At 41.9% G+C, this 22,528-nt stretch overlaps 4 protein-coding genes across 4 annotated transcripts; 1 reads left to right on the top strand and 3 right to left on the bottom strand.

Moving 5' to 3' along the window:
* Positions 1-386: 386 nt before the first annotated feature.
* Positions 387-6,999, bottom strand: bcl7a (BAF chromatin remodeling complex subunit BCL7A). The gene is made up of 6 exons (XM_034546676.1): positions 6,752-6,999; positions 4,477-4,558; positions 4,224-4,320; positions 3,529-3,678; positions 2,838-2,941; positions 387-2,560 (listed from the first exon to the last, which is right to left on the bottom strand). The coding sequence occupies exons 1-6, from the start codon at positions 6,841-6,843 to the stop codon at positions 2,486-2,488; spliced, it is 600 nt and encodes a 199-aa protein (XP_034402567.1). The 5' UTR covers positions 6,844-6,999; the 3' UTR covers positions 387-2,485.
* Positions 6,333-12,243, top strand: eif2b1 (eukaryotic translation initiation factor 2B, subunit 1 alpha). The gene is made up of 10 exons (XM_034546675.1): positions 6,333-6,850; positions 8,303-8,429; positions 8,517-8,618; positions 9,795-9,931; positions 10,160-10,276; positions 10,699-10,811; positions 10,902-10,970; positions 11,055-11,130; positions 11,843-11,968; positions 12,048-12,243. The coding sequence occupies exons 2-10, from the start codon at positions 8,417-8,419 to the stop codon at positions 12,201-12,203; spliced, it is 909 nt and encodes a 302-aa protein (XP_034402566.1). The 5' UTR covers positions 6,333-6,850; positions 8,303-8,416; the 3' UTR covers positions 12,204-12,243.
* ddx55 (DEAD (Asp-Glu-Ala-Asp) box polypeptide 55) lies at positions 11,637-17,694 on the bottom strand. Its single transcript, XM_034546674.1, has 14 exons — positions 17,516-17,694; positions 17,299-17,349; positions 16,530-16,616; positions 16,255-16,346; positions 15,958-16,020; positions 15,007-15,156; positions 14,683-14,875; positions 14,504-14,586; positions 13,887-14,018; positions 13,695-13,787; positions 13,171-13,285; positions 12,899-13,067; positions 12,504-12,796; positions 11,637-12,415 (listed from the first exon to the last, which is right to left on the bottom strand). Exons 1-14 carry the CDS (start codon positions 17,663-17,665, stop codon positions 12,257-12,259), a joined length of 1,830 nt encoding a protein of 609 aa, XP_034402565.1. The 5' UTR covers positions 17,666-17,694; the 3' UTR covers positions 11,637-12,256.
* A 949-nt stretch (positions 17,695-18,643) lies between these two features.
* On the bottom strand, positions 18,644-22,079 carry tmed2 (transmembrane p24 trafficking protein 2). Its single transcript, XM_034547332.1, has 4 exons — positions 21,734-22,079; positions 20,996-21,188; positions 20,323-20,430; positions 18,644-20,231 (listed from the first exon to the last, which is right to left on the bottom strand). The coding sequence occupies exons 1-4, from the start codon at positions 21,911-21,913 to the stop codon at positions 20,107-20,109; spliced, it is 606 nt and encodes a 201-aa protein (XP_034403223.1). The 5' UTR covers positions 21,914-22,079; the 3' UTR covers positions 18,644-20,106.
* Between the last annotated feature and the right edge of the window lie 449 nt (positions 22,080-22,528).

Consider the following 22,528-nt stretch of genomic DNA (forward strand, 5'->3'; position numbering starts at 1 on the left):
TCACGGTGCCGTAAGAAGCTTCTATGTGGGCCACATTTTATTTTTCTGCCCCGTTGATACGATGTTTGAGAGAAAAAGACTTTAAAAACATGGTGTACTGTTATAAGTGATGCGTCTAATTATGGTGTGATGTTTTATATATGTGACTGTTTCAGAAATGGTTTCGGGACCGTTGACGTGCTGTAAAATGTTGTTTTCTATGTTCTGAATACTCCTAAACAAGAGAAAAACTAGCTCCTTCTCACGGGCTCTTTTGTCGCTCTAGCAGTATTAATACCACAATATACATATTTATATACACATTTACATTATATATATATATATATATATATATATATATATATAATATTATATATAAAAATAAATAAGAAATCAGTAGAACAACAACTTTTTGTGAATTTTATTAAGAAACAAACCATTGGACATGATAAAAACCGAGCACTACTGATGGAATAAATAAGTCAAACCAAACCATGAATCTGTACAAGATCTAAAAGTGAAACAAAAATGGTCCCGAGGAAAAATAAAATACAAGATTGTATATCTCACAGCTCACAATTATTATTATTATTTATTTTTTTTTAAACGGTTATGAGCAAACTAACAGCGATCGGCTCCATCGGGTGAAAGCTACGACGTAAGTGAGATGCGTTTGGTTTTTTTTGTATTAATTAATTATTTTTTTAAAACTGAGTTTACATAATGCTTTTTTAATAATTGTTAATGTCAATACGATAGCATTTTAAGTTCCAGCGCCGCTGGACTGGGAATGAGGTATATGCTAATCCATCCTCTCTCTCTTTCTCTTTCTCTCTCTCTTTTCTCTCCATCCACGTGAATGCTGATTCTCTGAAATCGGATCAGGTGATCCTGCGTCGTGAAGAACTTCTTAATAGCCCCTGTTGTGTCGCGAAGTCATCGGGTTGCAGCGATTCGATCGATTTTCAATCCATACGAGTAAATATTAATGAAACTCAAATCGGACATGGGTGAGGTTGCACATTAAGAGGTCACGGGTCTGGATTCAGCCACAGACAGCACCTTGGAGGAGGGACTAGGACCGACGCTTTGAGACCGGAGTAGTGATACGCGGAGGTGGGTTGTCATGGAAACCAGTCGTTAGTGTTCAGATTCCAGTCTCCCAGTCGTTTGTTTGTTTGTTTGTTTTGAAGCGTCAGTTTTGGGGAGAAAAAAAAACTTTCACGTCGTTGAATTCTGGAGGCGCCAGCCAGAGGACGGTTAGCTTAGCTTAGCATCAAGTCGGAAAACAGCCAATCAAGAGGCTCACTAATTAACACGTTTTAGGTTTAAAGTGTTTTCTCTGTAGAAATCAAAACAAACGTTCAACGTGATAATCATCGAGCTGAAGCTCACTAATTAAAACATTATGTCGCGCAGGTTTTAATACGTATAAAAACAGATTACTACGAAAAATTAGTAGCCGTTTTTTTTCTGAGGTTCCTTTGGACAGAGCCAGGCTAGCCTTCCCCCTTCGTTTATGCTAAGCTAAGCTAACCGTGTCCTCTTATTCGTCGAGAAAGGTTGAACTGTCCCTTCAAAACAAAAACAAAAGTGTTGCAGTGGATGAGAAATATTGGAGAACACTAATTAGTGATTATTATAAAAAAGGCACAAAAAAAAAAAAACGTGTCACCAAAATTGTAATTAAAAAACCTGCCGGGCCGTAACCGTAGCGACTCGAGGAGCCGCCGCCCGTCTTCACCACCGGTACCGCCGTCCTCGTCTCCTACCAACCGCAAACCCACTTTAAAAAAGGAACCGCCAAACGCGTGTGAACGGAGAACTCTTCATGGATAGAGGAACAAAAAAAAAAGACTTCCGCTCCAGCAGCAGAATCTACCTGTGATCGATTGTGACATACCATAACAGTGCATTGACCCTCCTGAGAACAAAACCCTAAACGATTCCTAAACAAATATAGAACATCAGACTAACAGGAGGCGGATCGGGAGGGTTGAAGCCCCCCCCCGCCCCTCACCCTACGCCGCGGCCGCTGATCTGAGACCAGGTTAGCCTCCGAGCTAAGCCGGTTAAAACGTTTCAAAGAGGGTCTCAGAGCAGCGGCCGGGGGCGACCTCGTCCTGGTCTCGGATCCCCGGTGTGAACTCTCTCTCTCACAGATGCAGGTCAGTGTTTGGAGTCTGGCCTGGCGGTGGCTGGGGCTCGGCCCCCCCCCTCATCCCCCCCCCCGCCTGCTCACACAGGGGACTGCAGCAGCCCCCCCCCCCCCCTGGGGGGGTTCGGAGCTTCTCTTGGCATTGGTGAAAGAAGAGTGGAGAACTGGAAGGAAGCACAGAGGAGGGACCAGCGAATAGAGGTAACATCCATTCTCCCTCTGTGGCAGAGGAGTGTGAGGAGAGAAGGGAGGAGGGGGGGGGGTGTATCCATTAGCCCTAATTCATCTAGAGTTAATGGAGGGAGGTGGGTGTGTGGGGGAATGAGGAGAGGAACGACACCCGAACACCTAACTCTCCTCAAAGTCCTGAGACGAAGACTCCACTTTGCTTTTCTTGATGGGCGGGGCCTCCTCCTCCAGGTCCTACAGGGGGAAATAAAGAAAACATAAGAACAACAATTAAAACAATTGCATATGCATCATTTAAGGACTTCTTTTTTTTAATATGGGCCTAAAAAAAAGAGGAACATTTAGGGTCAGTTGGAGACACAAATCCAGGTTAACGACGGGTAACTCTCCCTGATTGGCCGAGGGCTCCGCTTCGTTAACGAGCCTCTTTGGGGATCGGTACGTTCTCAAATAAGTTAGCAAACTTACAAGGTCATGTTGTTGTTCAAGGTCATGCTCTTGTTGTTCGTACCTGAGTGGCTTTGCCGTCTGGAGAGTCCTTCTCCCCCGAGGACGCGCTGTCTCGCTTGGCACCTTGTGGTCTCTCCGAGGTCTCCGATGAAGGGGGGGTCTTACCTGAGGAGAGGGACAGTCATTTAGTCATACAGGCAGGAAATGCACAGGACGTGTTGTCTGACCCTTTGCTGACACCGTGTGGTGGAGAGGAGTTACTGCACCTCGGACTCAAAAGACCCAAACATGGGAGGAAAGAAACTGATGAAAGCTTCTTAAAAAACGTTTTATGAATAAAAAGATGAATCAAGAGAACAATCAATAAAAAATAATCGGATGTTGGGTTTCCTTTCATGTCGAACGTCTTCTTCCATTTGCAGTGTTTGGTGATTTAAGTCATTATTAAACAGTTTTTTGGTGCATAAGAGATGATAATTATCCTATTTTTCCCTCGTTGAAAGCCGTGAGACCAACATGACAAAGTGGCCCATCGTGTTTTTTGGGGCTTTTAGAGAAAAACCAGAGAAAGAAAGTTTAAAATAAGAGGAAGTAGTTCTTCTTCTCTCAGAGTGACGTCGTTCGGTCCCGACAGAGACGAGAGTGAGAGCGGCAAAACAAAAACAGGAAGTGGCCGATCAGCTGCTGCACTATCACCCGCTGTGTGTGTGTGTGTGTGTGTGTGTGTGTGTGTGTGTGTGCTGGTGTCTGACCCCGCTTGCTGTCGGGGCTCTGGTCAGTCTTGGCCTCGCTGCTCTCGCTGCGAGACGTGGCGGCGGGCTCCGGGGCCGGGCTGGTGCTACAGCTGTTCTCCTGCTTCACCGGGGACGAGTCGGCGATGGAGCTCTGGTTGCTGTTGTCATCTGGAAAAACACACAAAGACACACACACACACACACGGAGAGAGAGACACAGAAAGAGAGAGAGAGAGAGACAGAAAGAGAGACTTTAGTTTGTCTTTGTGAGCCTGTGAGACACAGAACATACCTTTCTAAAAATCTATAATTAGAATTATTATATCTTTTGACAGAAGGTTTTCAGAAAAGGAAACGCTGAAGGTGATTTAAAAATAAAAGGTCTTCAGGAATGATTCTTCTTCTTCTTCTTCTTCTTCTGCCCGTCGGTGGTTTAAAAAGGAAGAATATTTTATAACTTTCTCGCCGTCTATAAAAAAAAAACCCCACAAAGAGTCCAAAACTAACACTGAATGTATCCACCAACGAGTGTGTTGTGTGTATTAATCCACCGATGAAAATAGTGCCCAACAAATGCCCCTGTTTGCTTGTTAAAAACATAACGGTGATCAGCTGTCTTTTTGTTTGTTGGGAAACTAGAGATTTATTTCAATTTACTTGAATATATATATATATATATATATATATATATATATATATATATATATATATACCGTGCATGTCCATCATCCCCGGAGAGGAGCTGTTCTCTGGAGTCGTCAACTCGGAGCCGTACTTCTCATCTTTACCCTTCTTCTTATTCTTGTTCTTCTACAACCAGAGAAGGAAAAAAAAAGCACAGCAATTAAAAAGAATAGAAGAAAAACATATACACACACAGATAAATAAATGTATATTTTCTTCTTCCTGTAATGTTAATGTTTCTCTCCAGCATTTCATTTAAAGCACCGTGAGGTCTGAACTCACGTCGTCCGATTTGGGCTCCGTCACCGGCACCCACTTGTAGATGCGGAGGGACGTGTCGCCCACCGTCACCCATTTCTTCTCCCTGTCGGAGCGGAAAACAAGCAGACTCAAAGTTCACCACCATAAACTAGCGCTACTCTATGAATTATACTGTAGAAATATTACAAAACAACCACCGCAGCGATACGAGTTTAAACACACGGGCTGCAACTTTTTTTTTTTTTTTTATTATTTCTCTCGGTAGCTATTAAATTTAAGCACTTAAGTTTAAAAACGGGCTATTTCATTTTCCCCAGATCCAATTATTACATCGTCAAAATGACTTTTCTTTGCCCTAACGAAACCCAGAGATATCGCATTTAAAATGACATAAAGCAAAATTGTTCGTATCTTACGAGGATCTTATGAGTGTTGGCTAAACAAATTACTCAAATATCTGTCTGCGGATGGAAAATATTGTGATTAACATGGCAGGCGACGTCCGATGTTAACGATTAATAGACTCTAAAATCCCAAAGGATCCTTGAGTCTCCATCTTATTACAGTACAGCAGATGAAATACTTTTTGTGACATGTTATAAACCAATCGAGTAATTGAGGAAATCATAGGAGCGTAAACAAAATGTCACGGCCGAGGAAATCCTTTGGTTTTAAAATGTGTCAAAAAGCCTAATTAGACATCTTTAAATGACGCTATATTTAAAACTACAGATATTTTCTTGATTAATCCAAAACGATCATCTGTAAAATGTCAGAAATAAAGAAAATTCTCAATTAAAGTGTCTCGTTTTGTTCAACCAACTGTGAGAAACGGTGGAAGTTAAAGAAACGACTTTCACAATACATCAATCAATTAAAATGCCACTTAATAAAAGTATGATTAGATAAAGTATGAAATAAAAAGCACTCATAATTAATTCTGTGTTGTACTACAGGATATAATATTGTTGTATTATTATCACTGCTACATTAATGTTTAAGCAGCATTTAGCTGGTTGAGGTGGAACTATTGATAACTAGGCTATTTATTATACATGTTGGTACAGTACTTTATTCTTAATATTTGTTTCAATTATACATGTACTCTGAAATGTAGTGAAATTAAAGTGTAAAGTAGTATATAATGTAAATACTCATGTAGAATTATCTTTAAAATGTACTTCTTGAGTAACTTTAAAGCTAGTTTGGTTGCATACGGTGTTATATAACAGCAGCAGGGAACCGAGGAAACACCGCCCATAACAAAACACGTTCATTAAAATGTATAAAATGTATATAAAGTCAAGTTTCACCGTGTATTTTTACGTTTTATTTAAAAATAACCGTCGTTTCCAAATCGCTAACTTCTCCTGACTTTGACCTGGGGACGTTCGATTAAACCGCCTGATTAAAAAACATGTAAAAAAAAAAAACACCCCGGGCGGGGTTTAGACGGCTAAAATCGAACAAAACAAAAACACCCACAACACAAAAACGGGGAATATCTTCGGCGGATATAAAAAAATTAAAATAAATAAAAGTGTGTTTTTCGTCGGTGACCGTTGAGACCGGGAGTCGCTACGTGTTCCGCCAGTTAGCCCACTTCCTCTGCTCTCCCAACCCCCCACCGTGTGCTCCTCTACCGGCCACAGAGGGCGACTCAAAGCGCCTAATTTAAAAAATAAAAAAAAGACTAAAAACTCCTCCGACTCGAGAGCGCCGTCGTTAAAAAAAAAATGGTTTCCAAGTCAAGTGTTTTTTTTTAAATTTGTTATCGTGTTTAGGGGTCAAACCGCCGGAGCTTCACGCTCCCGACAACGGGGGCAGCAATGGCTTCATGTGACTGCATCGTAATGGCTCCCCGGGTTCAACCCGTTAAGAGAGAGAAGAGAGGAGAGAGAAGAGAGGAGGAGAGGAAGAAAAAAAATAATAAACCCCCGGCTTCATGTTTGTACGGAACGGGGAGAGAGCGCGAGAGGAGCCGCGAGACGACGGGCTGCGGCGGGGCGCCGCGTCGGTGCGCCCCGGTGCACCTGAGCCGCAAGTACCCCCCCCCCACCACACACACACACACACACACACACACACACACACACACACACACTCCCCCCGGTTAAAAAAAATAATAATAATTTAAATCTCATCCCTCCGCCGGGTCTCCTTCTCCCCCTCCCCCCCCCCCCACCACCAACAAGCCGGAGCCTCTCTTTTTTTCCCCTCGTGTTAGATAACGAAGCCTGGCTCTCTTTCCTTTTCTTTCACACTCTCTCTCTCTCTCTCTCTCTCTCTCTCTTACCATTTTCGTACTTTCTCAATCGCGGCCATGACCCGCTTGATGTCATCCTTCGCCCGGCTCCGGGTCTCCGCTCGGACCGACCTGCCCGACATTGCCGCGGTGGGTATGATATTTCTTTTTTCTTTTTTTTTCTTTTTTTCTTTTTTCAAAAGCTCGCCGGCAGTTCAGACACAATGCAAACAGTCGAGCGCACAGAAGAGCCACTGCGCCTGCGCGGACGGATAGAGCAGAGAGAGAGAGAGAGAGAGAGAGAGAGGGAGGGAGGGAGGAGGGTGGGGGCTGGTTGCAGCTGCACTATGAGGCAGAGCCGTCTCCCTGCTGTGTGTGTGTGTGTGTGTGTGTGTGTGTGTGTGTGTGCGTGCGTGTGTGCGTGCGTGCGTGCAGGAGAACAAAGAGAACTACAAACTAGTGAAAAGCTACGAGAAGTTTGGTGTCCGTCAGCTGAAGCGCTCACACCGGTGGGAGGGGCTTTAATACAGGTAAAAAAACACGGTCAGCCCCACACCTTGTTCGGCTGGAACCTCCTCCTCAGATTGATATATATATATATAGTTACTTTATTCATTTTCTTTGCTACAGCAGCATTTATACATTTATACGTGAGCAATAAAATGTATTTAAAAAATATGAACAATATACAAAATATATAATAGAATAATTAGACAAATGCAACATATATGTTTTAAAATAAATTGAATGGAATACTATTAAATTAAATAACAAAGCAAACAAAACACCTGTGCAAAGATGTGTGTGTATATATGTTAAATATAAAATAGCATATATTATTAGCTAAATATGAGATTTTAGGCTTTGTGACTTTTGAGCATTGCCTGTCTGTTTCATTATCATCTGTTGCAGCTCAGATGATAATTAAAAGTATTATATCTCACATATTAGTATTATATCTCTTGTTTAGCATTGAAGCTGTCTGCATCTTTCACTTCTTATGCCCCTGATGTTGGAGAACTTCTCCAATTATTATTTTACAATATTTTCATTTGAATGTGTTAAGTTATTGAGTTATTGACAGATACATTAATAAAAACACTTTTGCTTCAATGTTTATATTATGCTAATAAATGCTAAGTGTTTTACAATGTTCTTATTATATTTACCTGATGTCTACTCAAAATAAATAAGATTAATCTGGGTAGCAGTTGCAATTCAAAGTGGAAGAGTGGGAATTTAAAGATAATAATAATAATAATATTAACACTAATTAATAATATCAATAATAACAATAGAAAAAGTATCTCTTCATCTAAATTACAAAAGACAAACAAGTATACACAATTTTATCCTAAATATTTCCACCAAAATGTAAATGAGGGTCACTATTTCCCACAGCCCCTGAAGAGGGCACGACGTTCGCGTCGGAAAACAACGTGCTACGTCATCTCTCCGCGACACGTCAACACGCAGCTCTTCGCGAATAGTGAGAATAAAACTTTCTACACAGGCTGAAAATTAAAGTGAGGCAGCCTTCGCGAAAGTGTAGCTTCACATTGTTTATTTATAACTCGTTTTTTATTTTTATTTTGTGTGCAGGCTTCCGGAACAGCAGATTATTTGGCATGTGTCACCTTTTTTGGGGCTGATTGAATTCATTGAGCATCCGCCGTTATTTGTTTTTAACCCTTAAAGACTGCAGCTGTCGTCAGGATGAATGAAGAAGGTACGTTTTGTTTCTCCGCGTTTCCTCTCGTATCTTTGAGGTCTGGCATATTTACACATTAACCACGTCGCTCGTGTCCCGGTTCAGAGCTGGTGGAGTACTTCAGGGCTCAGATGAGGACGGACCCGGACATGGCCTCCGCTGTGGCCGCCATCCGCACTCTGCTGGAGTTCCTCAAGAGAGACAAAGGTGTTTGTGTTGGTTCATCCCGTTGACCAGTGAGGAAGAATGTACTTAGTATGTGAAGTCAGAGGAGTGGTTTTACTTTTATATCTGATGTGCATGTAGTGAAGTACAATATGTACCTCTAGAATGTAGTACTATATGTACCTCTAGAATGTAGTACTATATGTACCTCTAGAATGTAGTACTATATGTACCTCTAGAATGTAGTACTATATGTACCTCTAGAATGTAGTACAGTAAAAAGTACAATATGTACCTCTAGAATGTAGTACTATATGTACCTCTAGAATGTAGTACTATATGTACCTCTAGAATGTAGTACAGTAAAAAGTACAATATGTACCTCTAGAATGTAGTACTATATGTACCTCTAGAATGTAGTACAGTAAAAAGTACAATATGTACCTCTAGAATGTAGTACAGTAAAAAGTACTATATGTACCTCTAGAATGTAGTACAGTAAAAAGTACTATATGTACCTCTAGAATGTAGTACAGTAAAAAGTACAATATGTACCTCTAGAATGTAGTACAGTAAAAAGTACAATATGTACCTCTAGAATGTAGTACAGTAAAAAGTACTATATGTACCTCTAGACTGTAGTACAGTAAAAAGTACTATATGTACCTCTTAGATGTAGTACAGTAAAAAGTACAATATGTACCTCTAGACTGTAGTACAGTAAAAAGTACTATATGTACCTCTTAGATGTAGTACAATAAAAAGTACAATATGTACCTCTAGAATGTAGTACTATATGTACCTCTAGAATGTAGTACTATATGTACCTCTAGAATGTAGTACAGTAAAAAGTACAATATGTACCTCTAGAATGTAGTACAGTAAAAAGTACTATATGTACCTCTAGAATGTAGTACTATATGTACCTCTAGAATGTAGTACAGTAAAAAGTACTATATGTACCTCTAGAATGTAGTACAGTAAAAAGTACTATATGTACCTCTTAGATGTAGTACAGTAAAAAGTACAATATGTACCTCTAGACTGTAGTACAGTAAAAAGTACTATATGTACCTCTTAGATGTAGTACAATAAAAAGTACAAGATGTACCTCTAGAATGTAGTACAGTAAAAAGTACAAGATGTACCTCTGAGATGTCGTACAGTAGAAGCCTCCTGTGTTTCTGGTGACCCTCCATCAGTACCTGACCCCCCCAGGTGAGACCATCCTGGGCCTGAGGGAGAGCCTGACGTCGGCCACCGACTGCCTGACCGGAGTGGACTCCTCGGTGGCCGTGTCCTCCGGAGGAGAGCTCTTCCTGCGCTTCATCAGCCTCACGTCGCTGGAGCACGAGGTTCTCCTCCGGCATCATTTCTCCATATAAATATAAATATATCGCGTTAAGAAAAAAGTCTTCACATAAAAAAAATAAAAGTTTAGTATAATTACATTTTTGTCAGTGAAGAAAAAGGCGGCATTCTGCAATTTATTTTTTATTTTTTATTGTCTAAAATAAATAATTTCTAAAAGAGTTTTTACTCTAACTTCTGACTGACTGTCTGTCTGACTGTCTGTCTGTCAGGATCTGTCTCGCTGTAAGAAGGTGATGGAGGAGAGGGGGGAACTGTTTCTAGAGAAGATCTCGATGTCCAGGACCAAAGTCGCTAAACTCTGTCACACATTCATCAAAGATGGCGCCGTGAGTACTTAACCGTTGTTTTAGTGACGCTTAATTCAGGGTTCGTACGGTCATGGAAAAGTCCTGGAATTTTTTTAATGGTTATTTCCAGGCCTGGAAAAGTCCTTGAAAAAAAGTTTGGGGAAAGTCATGGAAATTTTTTATATTTATATGATCATTTACGCAGTTTGATTAAAAGAATAATTTATGTAAATATTTCTTTTTTATATATATATATATATATATATCCGTGTAGTACAGTAAAAAGTACAATATGTACCTCTGAGATGTTGTACAGTGGTCCTGAAGACGACCCTAAACCTCCCTGAGGGCCACGGCGTCGTCTGCCGTCTCACCACTAGATGTCGCCAGATCTCACACACCGCCACCCCCCTTTTTTTTAAGGCAGCGACTGATCACGTTTAATATGCTCCCCCTCTCAGAAGATCCTCACTCACTCGTACTCCAGAGTCGTCCTCCGCGTGCTGGAGAAGGCCGCCGCCGAGAAGAAGCGCTTCTCCGTGTACGTGACGGAGTCGCAGCCCGACTCCGCCGGGTGAGTGAAAACTGTCCGAAAACAACAACGGTTCCGTCTCCTCGGAATCGAACACGCGACGTCTGACCCCGGTTTCTTTTCTCCGTCCAGGCGACAGATGGCGGAGGCCCTGAGGAACCTCAACGTGCCAGTGACGGTGGTCCTGGATGCAGCCGTGGGGTAAATTGGGGTTTAAAAAGCAAAAAGCCCAGAGTCCCTCTTTTAAATCGGCATTATTAAAGCGGAGAGTTTTTATTTGCACAGGTACGTCCTGGAGAAGGTAGACCTGGTTATTGTTGGAGCGGAGGGAGTCGTGGAGAGCGGAGGGATCATCAACAAGGTGAGTTTCAGTGACGCAAAACAAGCTCAACCAAGTTTTTGGAATAAATTTAAAAAAAAGAAATTCGTAAAACCCCCAAAACGTCTGTAAAACCCAATAGTTTCGCTTGTCGATCCGGGCCCCCACCTTTCAGATACATGACTTATTGATATTGGTTTAAGTATCAATACCATTCTGATAAAGCAAAATCTTTTATTCAAGGTTTCTCACCGCTGCATTAAATGAGCTTTTCTAAAGTCTGGTGGCTGCGCTCACAGCAGCACTACCGTGTCTGTCCACAGGGGGCGCCAGAATCAACACGGCATAAGAGTCAGAGCGTTAAGTAATTAAGTATCAGCGTTTTAATAAAACAATTTAATGTTAGTTGAGTTCAACTAAGTCCTAAAAGTTTAAGTCCTAGAAATCTGCATTAAAAAACCCGTCTGAATATTTAAACTGCTCGTCTTTAAGACTTTACAAAGTCGTCTTCTTATGTTTTTATGTCCCCATTAAAAGAATAAATAAGATAAAATGAGAAATCACATCGCTTTATTCAAGAAAATACAAACGAGTTGAAATCATCTCACACAACGACAGATCTTTTTGGGCAGAAAATTAGACTTAAAATGACTTTTGAGGCGTTTTGCAACGTGTTGAAAATGTTACGAACAAAAGTGAATAAAGACCATCACACCAGAAATGAGCTAACGGTTTGACCTTTGACCTTTTGCAGATCGGCACGTATCAGACGGCCGTGTGCGCCAAAGCTCACAACAAGCCGTTCTACGTCGTGGCCGAGAGTTTCAAGTTCGTCCGCCTGTATCCGCTCAACCAGCAGGACGTGCCCGACCGGTTCAAGGTAACCACGGCGACGGGAGGATTCACTGGTTGTGTTTTTTCTTCCTTTTCTGACGTTCTCTCTCTGGCGCCCTCCGCAGTACAAAGCCGACACCCTGAAAACCGGCGCCAACCTGTCGGAGGAGCACCCGATTATCGACTACACGCCGCCGTCCCTCATCACCCTCCTCTTCACAGACCTCGGGGTCCTCACGCCGTCCGCCGTCAGCGACGAGCTCATCAAGCTTTATTTATAACTCAATTAAAAACAAAAAATAAAAATCAATTTCTCACAAACGTCCAGAGGGTTTTAATTGATCGGTTTGCCGGTGGCGCCGTGTTGGGTCTCCGTCTCGCTCGCCATCTGCTTCTCGAAATCCTCCTCGCTGATCTTCCCCTTCTTCAGCCTCTTGAGGAGGCGAGTGTCATTTAAAAGCTCCTGCATGTCTTCGTCCTCCACGTCGGAGCCCTGCAGACACACATTTAAATAAAGTCGTGAAGGAATCGAACCCGCGGATGTTTCATCGGCGGATAAAAAAAAAAGAAGGGATAAATACCTCTTCGAGCTTCCTCTTGGCGGACCTCTTCTTCCTGCGTTCCTTCTTGGTGGTCTGCTTGGACCAGGACTTGTTCTTGATGTAGTCCCTCTTGACGAAGGGCGTCTTCACCTTCTCCTTCAGCTCCGCCAGCATCTTCTGCCGCTGCTTCTCCCGGTGCTTGTCCTTGTAGCGGATGGTGTCCGTGTCCATCGGCGTCCGGGTGAAGCCGGGGAACGTCTTGTCCTTCAGCTCCGGCATCTTCGGCATGCGGAGGAGGGCGAAGCCGCGGGCCAGGTGCGCCAAGTTCAGATCTATAGAAGAAGGAGGAGAGGATAAACGTCACGTCTGTGTGCGACCATGAGAGAGAGAGAGAGAGAGGGGGGGGGGGGGGGGGGGCGGGGCTGTTCATTCACCTTTGAGCCTGAAGATGAGGCTGCACTCGTGTTTGGCGTAGGCCTGGACGTACGACACGAAGGCTCTCATGCCTCGGTCAAACATGGCCCGGTCGGCCAGAGCCAGGGCCTTCACTTTGGGCAGCACGTCCACCACCTCCCCCGTGAGGACCATCTTCTGGAGGGGGCACTGGGGACACGGCACCATGTTTATCTCCCCGTAGCCACATTAATAGGAACACACTTTTTTTATTTTATATATCACGTAGTTTTAGAGAAATGTGCAAACTCACTTTCTGGTTGATGCACAGGAAGTTGACGTAGGACTCCTCCATCGGCAGCAGGAAGACGAGGGCGTTGCCCTGGTTACCGATACGAGCAGTGCGTCCGCATCGATGCACAAACGCACTGAGACAAAAATAAATACACGCGTTATAATTAGGGACGCACAGACAAGATGGTGACAATGCAGATCTATTCAATTCCATGTTCATATACGGCATAAAGAAAGTTTACAATTTACTTGTAATTTTGAATATTTTGCGAGAGATTGATTTATTATTGTAATGAATAACAATTCACAAAATTTATATTTGTTACATTATGTTTTTAAAAGTTAAGAAAACAAAATATATATAAAAAATATATATATATATATATATATATATATATATATATATATATATATATTAAAAAAAAGAATATTTAATCAATTTTAATTAAAAATATATATATATAAATAATATATTTGAACAAAAAAAATATATATATATATATATATATATATATTTGAAGAAAAAAAAATGTTCTCACTCACCAGGCACTGCTGGGAGGATCATACTGCAGCACCCAGTTGACATCGGGGATATCGATCCCTCGGGCCATCACGTCCGTACACACCAAGATCCCACTGCAGCAAAAAAAGCAGGGATGAACATTAAAAAAAAATAATATCTCTAAAACACACTAAAACCCTTTTGATTTATTGCAGTCCTTCGTGCACACAAACTTTTTCAGGGCCCGAAAGTCGGCAAAGATCTTGTTGCGCTTGTGCTTCATCTTGCCGTGGATGCAGTGGACGGTGACCTTCTTGACCAGCGTCTCCAGAGCGCGCCCGTAGTACTCCACACATGCACACGTACTGGTGGACACACGACAGCACCGGTAAGTAAAGAGCCGGCGGTAGAATGTCGGGACTCGCTTTAGATTCGTTTCATATTCCGGCCTCTTTGTCGTTGTATGCAGGAGACGATTTATTTATTTATTCATCAACTGGATTTCTGGGAAGTCGCATCAATTTAATTTAGTTTTTTTTCCTGAGCAGCTTCACGGCTGCTGATCCGTTCTCCTCATGCAGGGAGATGGATTTTAACTGCAGATATTTCTGTATATTTGAACAAATTAACATTTTATTTATTTATATAATATATATATATATATATATATATATATATATATATATATATATATATATATATATAATATAAAATATATATAAATAATAATAATAATAATATATATAAATAATAATAATATATATATATATAATAATAATATAAAATATATATTAATAAATATATATTAATAATAATAATAATATATATAAATATATAATATGTTCCATACCTGAAGAAGATCAGGTGCTTCTCGAGCTTGTGTTGCCTGAGGAACGCCACCAGGTTGTTGAACTTGTTCTCTGTTCTGCAAATCTGAAAATGACACGCACAAAAAGATCATTTTTGTGTCGTTATTTGTGTCGACGTATTAAAATAAAATAAAACCCCTCCCGGCCCGCCGTGACTCACGGTGTAGTAGTTGCAGAGCCTGGACGGCGTCTTCTGGGCCACGGCGCTCTCCTCCACGCCCTTCTCCTTCACCGCGATGCGCACCGGGTTCCTGAGGCCGGCGCGCACCAGCTTCTCCAGCTCCTGAGTCTGAGTGGCCGAAAACAAGCCCGTCCGTCTCTGTTTCGGCAGGTGGCCCAAGATGGTGTTCAGACTGCAGACACACACACACACACACACACACACACACACACAGTTAGCGGCACAGAGGCCTGGAGGAAGATAAGCGTTCATCTGGAGCTCTTTTTGGGCTCCCGGTGCAGGTTTCAAACGTTCTTTAAGCACCTGGCCTCGAAGCCCATCTCCAGCAGCCGGTCGGCCTCGTCCAGAACCAGCACGTCCAGACTCTTGACTGCGCTGGCCAGGTCCAGACCCTCCGCCTTCCTCCTGAACATGTCCTCCAGGCGGCCTGGTGTCGCAATCACAATGTTGGCCCTGAAACACACACACACACGTTGGTTTAAGATGCTGAGCGGGGCCCTCTGCGGCAGGTCTCTCTAAGTGAGTGCTCTCTAATAAAAAGGGCCCGTTTGAGAGAACGCAGCAAGAGGCGAAGACTAAAAAAAGGAAAAGCAGTCGACTCGGACAGTTTTCAGCGGGCCTTCAAAGAGTAAACAGGAAGTCACAGAAACATTCACATCCTGTTAGATCTGATCTGGAGGCTGCTTATAGTCTTGGCTTTGTTTTTTTACAGGAATAGTTTGTTGGTCATCGCCTCCTTTAAAAGGTTTATTTAACTAAACTTTATTTTGAATCTCGCAAGATTAAAAAGGACACAATTCATTTGTTTATCAATGAAAGACTCGTCCTGTGTGACCTTGAATTTGAGAGTTTGTCCACGGATGTTTTCGTTTACTTCCATTCATCAGGACGTTTCTCCGTCTTTAGATCATTTGTTCGCCGTGTAGCGATGAGAAAAACAACGTTTTCCTGAAGGATTCAATGTCACACGCGTTGAGTAATTAATGCACAAATGGTCATTGTGAAGTTTTCCTTTAATAACCATTTAATTTAGAGAACTGGTTTGATGGTTTGTGTTTTTTCTTTAAATATTGTGTCCTTTCTGAAGCTTTTTCCAGCTCATTCCCTTTAAAGTGACAGATTTAGGAATATTCTTCCATCTGTCCCAACTCTTACTTATACATATTATATTTTATGGGATAGATAAGATTGACGCCACCATCGCGTCAGCTGGTTAGCTTAGCATAAAGCTAACCAACGCTCATCACGCCTCACCCTTTATCCTTGAACTTGTCCACGTCGTCTATCGGGTTGGTGCCACCGATCAGCAAAATCTGCCTGAAAAAAAAACACACAAAAATGCACGAGAAGCGTTTTTAACGATTAAAAACACAAAAAGAGGAGAAGAAACCTTAAGATATCGTCCAGTGGTTTGTGCTTTACTGGGTGAAGTCATGTTGGCTTATTGCTAACGCACCAACGTTTTAACCCTTTCTGGAGCTTTCATCCGGCTCTGAATCTTGAGTCACGACCACCGAGATATTCAACTAAATTCGGGGACTTCGTACTCACGTAAACTGTGGAAACTTCTGAGTGAACAGCGCCATCACTTCGCTGATCTGAAGGGCCAGTTCTCTTGTGGGGGTGATCACCAGCGCACCGACCTGCAGAAGAAGAAACAAAACATTTACAGCTTCGAGTGTCTGAATCGTCGTCCACAGCGTGCGTCTGTCTGTCTGTCTCTCTGTGTCTCTCTGCCTCTCTCTGTATGTCTCTCTGTCTCTCTCTCTCTCTGTCTGTCTGTCTCTCTGCCTGTCTGTCTCTCTGTCTCTGTCTCTCGGCCTCACCTGCATCTTCTTCAGCTTCTCTTCTCTCCTCAGGAGCAGCTCTATGATGGGAATGACGAAGGCGAGCGTCTTTCCGCTGCCGGTCACCTGCAACGACACGACAGTCGGTGAGAAGAAATAAAAGATCCAGACGTCCTGGAACCGTTTTGTTTTTTTACAGGAGATCGGCAGACATGTTGACATTTTTTTAAAGTGAAAACAGCTGGTTTTCAAACTTCTTTATCACACAAAATGATATTAAACTGAATATCTTTGGGTTTGGACTGTTGCTTGACATGCTGAAATTTAATAGACAATTATTAATCAAAGAAAAACAATTAAATCAATAAGGAAGATTGGTAGTATTGAAGAAGTGATAAATCAAAGAGCAATGCTGGATTTTTGACAACCTGGCAACCAAAAATCAATAAAATAATGGATGTCTTTATAACTGATTTATAGAATATTAGTTACTGATGTATTAGTCCTTAGTTACAGGTACAGTGCTATGTCTAGCAACACCACAGTGTAAAAGTACCCAAAGTAAAAGTATTATGCAGAATGGCACAATTTATGTTAATATGTATTCTATTACTGGATTAAAAGAAGATTAATGTTGTAGCTTTAATTATTTAGAATCACTTCAGATACTGCTGGATAGTTTAATCAATACAAGTACATCATAATGTGTCAGTTCATGTTATACTATGCATCAATAACATGTGTCCATGAGATGTAACCTAGTGTAGTATGAAGTGGAAATACTCAAGTACCTCAAAGTAACACTTACCGCCTCAGCAGCCACATCTTTGTTGCTCATGAAGAGCGGAATACAAGCCGACTAGAAGGAAGAACACAATAATACATCAGGTGTTTAATGGACGTCAAAGAGGCGCAGGTTTAACGGGCGAATGCGTTAAAGAGACGCAGGTTTAACGGGCGAATGCGTTAAAGAGACGCAGCTTTATTGCGTGAAAGAACGAGGTTTAAAGGGTTAACACAGTTACCTGGACAGGTGTCATGTGCGTGAAGTTCACTTCGTGGAGCGTCTGTAAAATCCCGTCGGTGAGTTTAACCGGTAAAGTGGCCCACGTCCCCTCGGTCGAGCTGTCCATGTTGGAACGCTGTTCGTCGCCGCCGCTCGGCCGCGTCGCCATCTTCCACGCTGTTCCGGTTTCCGGGTGCGTTGATGTTTACAACCCGGGTGGGAACCGAAGCGCCGTCGTGAGTATCGTTCCGCGTACCAATGCATTTTCTTTTTTTTCGTTCTTTTTACGGCAATAGATGGTGGAAAGGACCAGTAGAGGTTTATGCTTTAAAAAAAATATATATCTTAAATATAACTTTTGGTTATTTTATTTTTATATTGTCGTAATTGTCTTATTTTTTTGTCATAGTCATGAAATACATTGTTGTTCTCGGTTCAACCATGTTAAGCACTAAAAAGTGCTATATGTATATATATAAATAAATTAGTATAAAGTATAAGTTAAACTCCTCCATACAAAAGTGTACTTACTTTTTTAGCAAAATGTAGGCCAACTAAAAAAGTTCAAAGATGAAAGTACTTTATGTATATGATATATAATTTTACTGTTTAATTTATTTGCACCTAAAATAACGAAACACAAAGTACTCCATATGCGGAACACAGGTTTTCCCACTTTATATAGGAGTAATTGGTCACGGGTGATCTTTAACAATGCATCTTCATTTATAAGTTGTTTTGGATGTAGAATATGAAGATACAAAGTAAAAGTTGTCAAATAAATGTACCACTATAAAGTACAATATTTCTCTCTATAGTGGAAAGTTAAGAGAAAATACTCGTAGAAGTATTAAAAAAAACTGCTCTAGTCGGCTTTCTTACTTAAATTGGCTAAAGTAGATTGTAAAATCAAGTAAAATGATCTGGTCAATAAGATTATCTATTAAGAGTTTTGAATTTATGTCTTATATCTTGGCACTCTTCAACAAGTCGAGACAGATTCTTGAGCCGCTCAACTCGTCCGAGCAGGAAAAACAAGGGAAACTCAGTTCCAGCGTCTCCTGAAAGCAGAAATTAATTTCCCGTTCTCCCGCTGAACGCGAGCTCCACCCAGTTCGTGAACTACTGAACCACTTTGACATCCAAGTAAATGTACAGAATATTGGCTTTATTATGAAACCTGGGGCTTTTTTTTCTTCCACAGACGACCATTCTACATTTGCACAGATCCATTTTTTTTTTTTATCAGATTCAGTAGCTTGTAAATCACAAAAAAGGAGCGACTGTACCGAGCAGTTCACCCGCCAGAGCTCACCGAGGATTGTTTTTAATACAAAACTGGAACATATTCGGCGACATGCAACACTTCCGACGTTGCAGCTGCATGCTGGATGTGACGGGGGGAACGAAACAGGAAGAAGATGTTTGAAGGACCTCATCCAGACAGTTGCATGTCACCGGATATGCTCCAGGAAAAACAAACCGTATACAATCATAATTTAAAATCCCTAACCCCAACAAAAGAACTATAGTATGAGCAACTAAAGCACACAGCAGTCATTACGCATCAGACCCCCCGCCCCCCCCCCTACCTCATACCCACCCAGCATCAATTCATCATGTAACATGTATTTCAGTATTTGCTTCGGAGTTTCACTCCAAGTAGTTCAGTTTAAAATCAAACTCTTACGACTACGTGGATTTTTTTCAAATGAAAGTGTAAAAGTTAAATCAACTTGTGGACTCGAGGAACCACTCGCCCGCTTCTGAACTACGCCGGGGAATCGCACGGTTTCCCGGTAAAAGACGTCCACTGAAGCCCCTCCCCCTTATTACCCCCCCCCCCCATGGACAATCAACAGACAGAGCAAGAAGCTGAACAGTTTCCCTTAAAAAGATCAGCTGCAGTGAAAATCCTTCAGATAAATCAATCAGGAGTGCAATTTTGTAGATTGAGAGTAGAAACACAACACACAGATATCACGTGTTCACCAGCACGTTGTCGGACTTGGCTGAGACACTGGAAACAAAAATAATCAAAACATTTTTTTATAAAAACAATCCGATGCATTGTTTTCATGTTTGTCTTTTTTTAAATATATATATATATATATATATATATATATATATATATATATATATATATATATATATATAAATCATTTTTTTAAAAAGGGTCCAATCTAAATCTTCCAACACATGCCGACCAACTTATGTGCATTTCTACGTCTTTTTTTCCTCCCCGACTGCTTTTACATAAAATTATGAGCCATCGCGGTAATTCACACGGGCGAAAAATGGACTGGCAAGAAATTTGCGTTTAATAATTATCAATCGAACAATATCGGGCATCGAAAAAAATCTGTCAAACCAAAGAAAAAAATCTATGCCAGAATCTTTTGACCATCCGTTCCAAAACAAACACTAAATGACATTTATAAAGGAAGCAAACGGGGAACCGGAGAACCAAACATCTGAGATCCGATCACATGGAGGCTTTTCCTCGAATCGGGCCGGTCTCGTTTCCAGAGTGTAAATAACTGTCTTGGGTTTTCGGGAGAAATCAGTGGAGGACACACACACACACACAGGGATCATTTCGTCATCGCACTAAACCACTCGCCGTACTTCAAAAAATCTCTTCAGGTAGTAAATCTGTCCGAGTGTCATTGCCACCAGAACCAGAGCCTCAAAGAACGACCACAGCACCACTCGGCTGTTTGTGTTGTCGTTGACTGGAGAGAGAGAGAGAAAAGAGTTTGTTGGTTATTTATTAAATCCACTCAAAACAATTAAAATGATGCCCACGTCCTCCCGTCCACTCACTCGCTCGGTGTATCCTCTCGCGGACCTCCATGTACTCCTGCTCGTGCTTCACGGCCGTCATGGCGACCGCCAGCTCGTTGATCATCTCCTCCAGCTTGTTTTGGTGGGCTGAAAAAAAAAAAAAACAGGCGAGAACGTCAGAAACAGGCCACAACACAATAAAAAAAAATAAAAAAATTCAAATTCAAAACATGCACGGAGGTATGCGACGCATGCATAACAATCCTGCAACTGCGACTCGTGTCGCGGGTGATGCCGACCCATCACCAGAGACATTTATACGTCGTACGTCTGCGCAAATAGTCAAGCCATTCACAAACAATACAACTTCCTGCGTGTTGTGGGAAATGCACGTTATTAGTTTACACTAACGGAGAAAACACTGGTTAGAGAAAAACTCTGCAGCGCATCACAAACTCAAAGTCTATTCTCACGAGAGGCGCTTCACCCCCCTGTGCCCTACCATCCCAGCTGTCACCACCTACAAAGAGGAACAGAGTGCCCAAAATAGGTCAAGAAGGGGACTCAAACGATCACAGAACAATGACACAAGATCAGCAGAACAACAGAAAGGCGCACTCTGGTTTGCGTGATCCATCTGGCTGACGTGTATATAGTATTTCTTAATTACTCCTTTGTACGCAGACGTATGCCCTCGATTGTATTTGCGTACCTTCCGTCTCCATGTCCTGGCCCTTAGGGGCCTCTCCGATGTCAATGGTGAACATGACGATCTTGGGCGTCATGGTGGACATCTTGTTGCTGAAGCAGAACTTGTAGGTTCCGTCCATGTGAGCCGCCACCGAGTACTTCCCGCTGGACTCCCTGTCGCCCTTGTAGATCTGCTTCCCGTCGGGCCCCGTTATCTGGGAAGGAGGACACACACAAAAAAAGGGACACAAATCCGTGTGAGGACAACAGCTGCATGACACAAAAACACCACGCTGCTGCTGCGGTGCCATATGGCAGCAACATCTGGGTGCATGAGCACTCGAGATAAGATGCACGTGAAACCACAGCGACGTTTCCACAAAAAAACACCTTCAAAAAGATGTGTCATTTTGCACTATGAACATATAGTTTGACTGCATAGTTTATTACAACCGTTGCACTTCCGGTATGAATAATTCAAACAACAATGTCACGCACTTGTCAACAGAAAGCTGCCATAATAACAACAATAATAATGATGATAATAATAATTTACTACTAAAAATTTAAAATGTTTTAATTTGAGTTTAACAGCCGTTAAGCAGGTTAGCAACCAGCTCGTGTGACGTCAGCGCAGCTAACGCTAACGTCAGTTAGCTTAAGGCCTCGCGTCTCACAATCTCACGTTCACGTTTTAAAAACACGCGCATTTCCCTGCGCGTTGGGCGGTTTGTTTGTCGTCTCGGGGGACGCCTCTCACCTCCACGTCGATGTCCAGGAAGCCTCCCTCGGCCACCTCGAACATGAGGCCCATCTTCGTGCCGGAGTTGACCCGCTCGTAGAAGCACTCGTCGGCATGGGCGTCTATGCTCACGAAGTAGCCGGACGCGGTGGCGGACAGAGCGGCCAGCAGGACAACCAGCTCCGGCACAGTGAACATGGTGACACGCGCACTAAATAAAACACGTTGTTACGGCGATGCGTGTCCGATAAAGGGGTGCGGGATGTCGGTCTGTATTGGGTATAATTGTCACAGGAGAGGAGCCGCACAAGCCTCGGCTCTCTGACTGCCACGTACAGGCTTTAAACGGCGGCCGGCGAGGGACAAAGTTAAGAGAGTGCGCGCGACGCGAACACTTTGCCAAAACGAAACGTCGCTTTGGTTTTTGTTTTATTTCAGTTTTTTATATTATTCTATTCGTGATTTATTTTGGTATATATTATACTTTTTTCTTATTGTATTCTATTTTTTTGTATGTATTGTGAATTTTTCTCGTTATTATTTCATAATTTCCCCTTGCGGGATTAATTTAAGTAACTCTCTGTCTTTCGTATTCATTCATTATAATTCTTTATTCAACAATTGCACATGTACAATTTTATAAATCAGAATTATGTATTGCCAAGTGAGTTGCACACACAAGGAATTAGGTGGCAGGTGCATATATAACGATAAACCATAATCGAGACTTCATTTAAAAATTAATATGGCAAACAAGCAAAGTAACAAGTTAAAACGTTAAAACAAGTATATATATTATAAAATAAAAGTGTA

Source organism: Cyclopterus lumpus, chromosome 12 (assembly GCF_009769545.1).
Source record: "Cyclopterus lumpus isolate fCycLum1 chromosome 12, fCycLum1.pri, whole genome shotgun sequence".
NCBI classification, from domain to species: domain Eukaryota; kingdom Metazoa; phylum Chordata; class Actinopteri; order Perciformes; family Cyclopteridae; genus Cyclopterus; species Cyclopterus lumpus.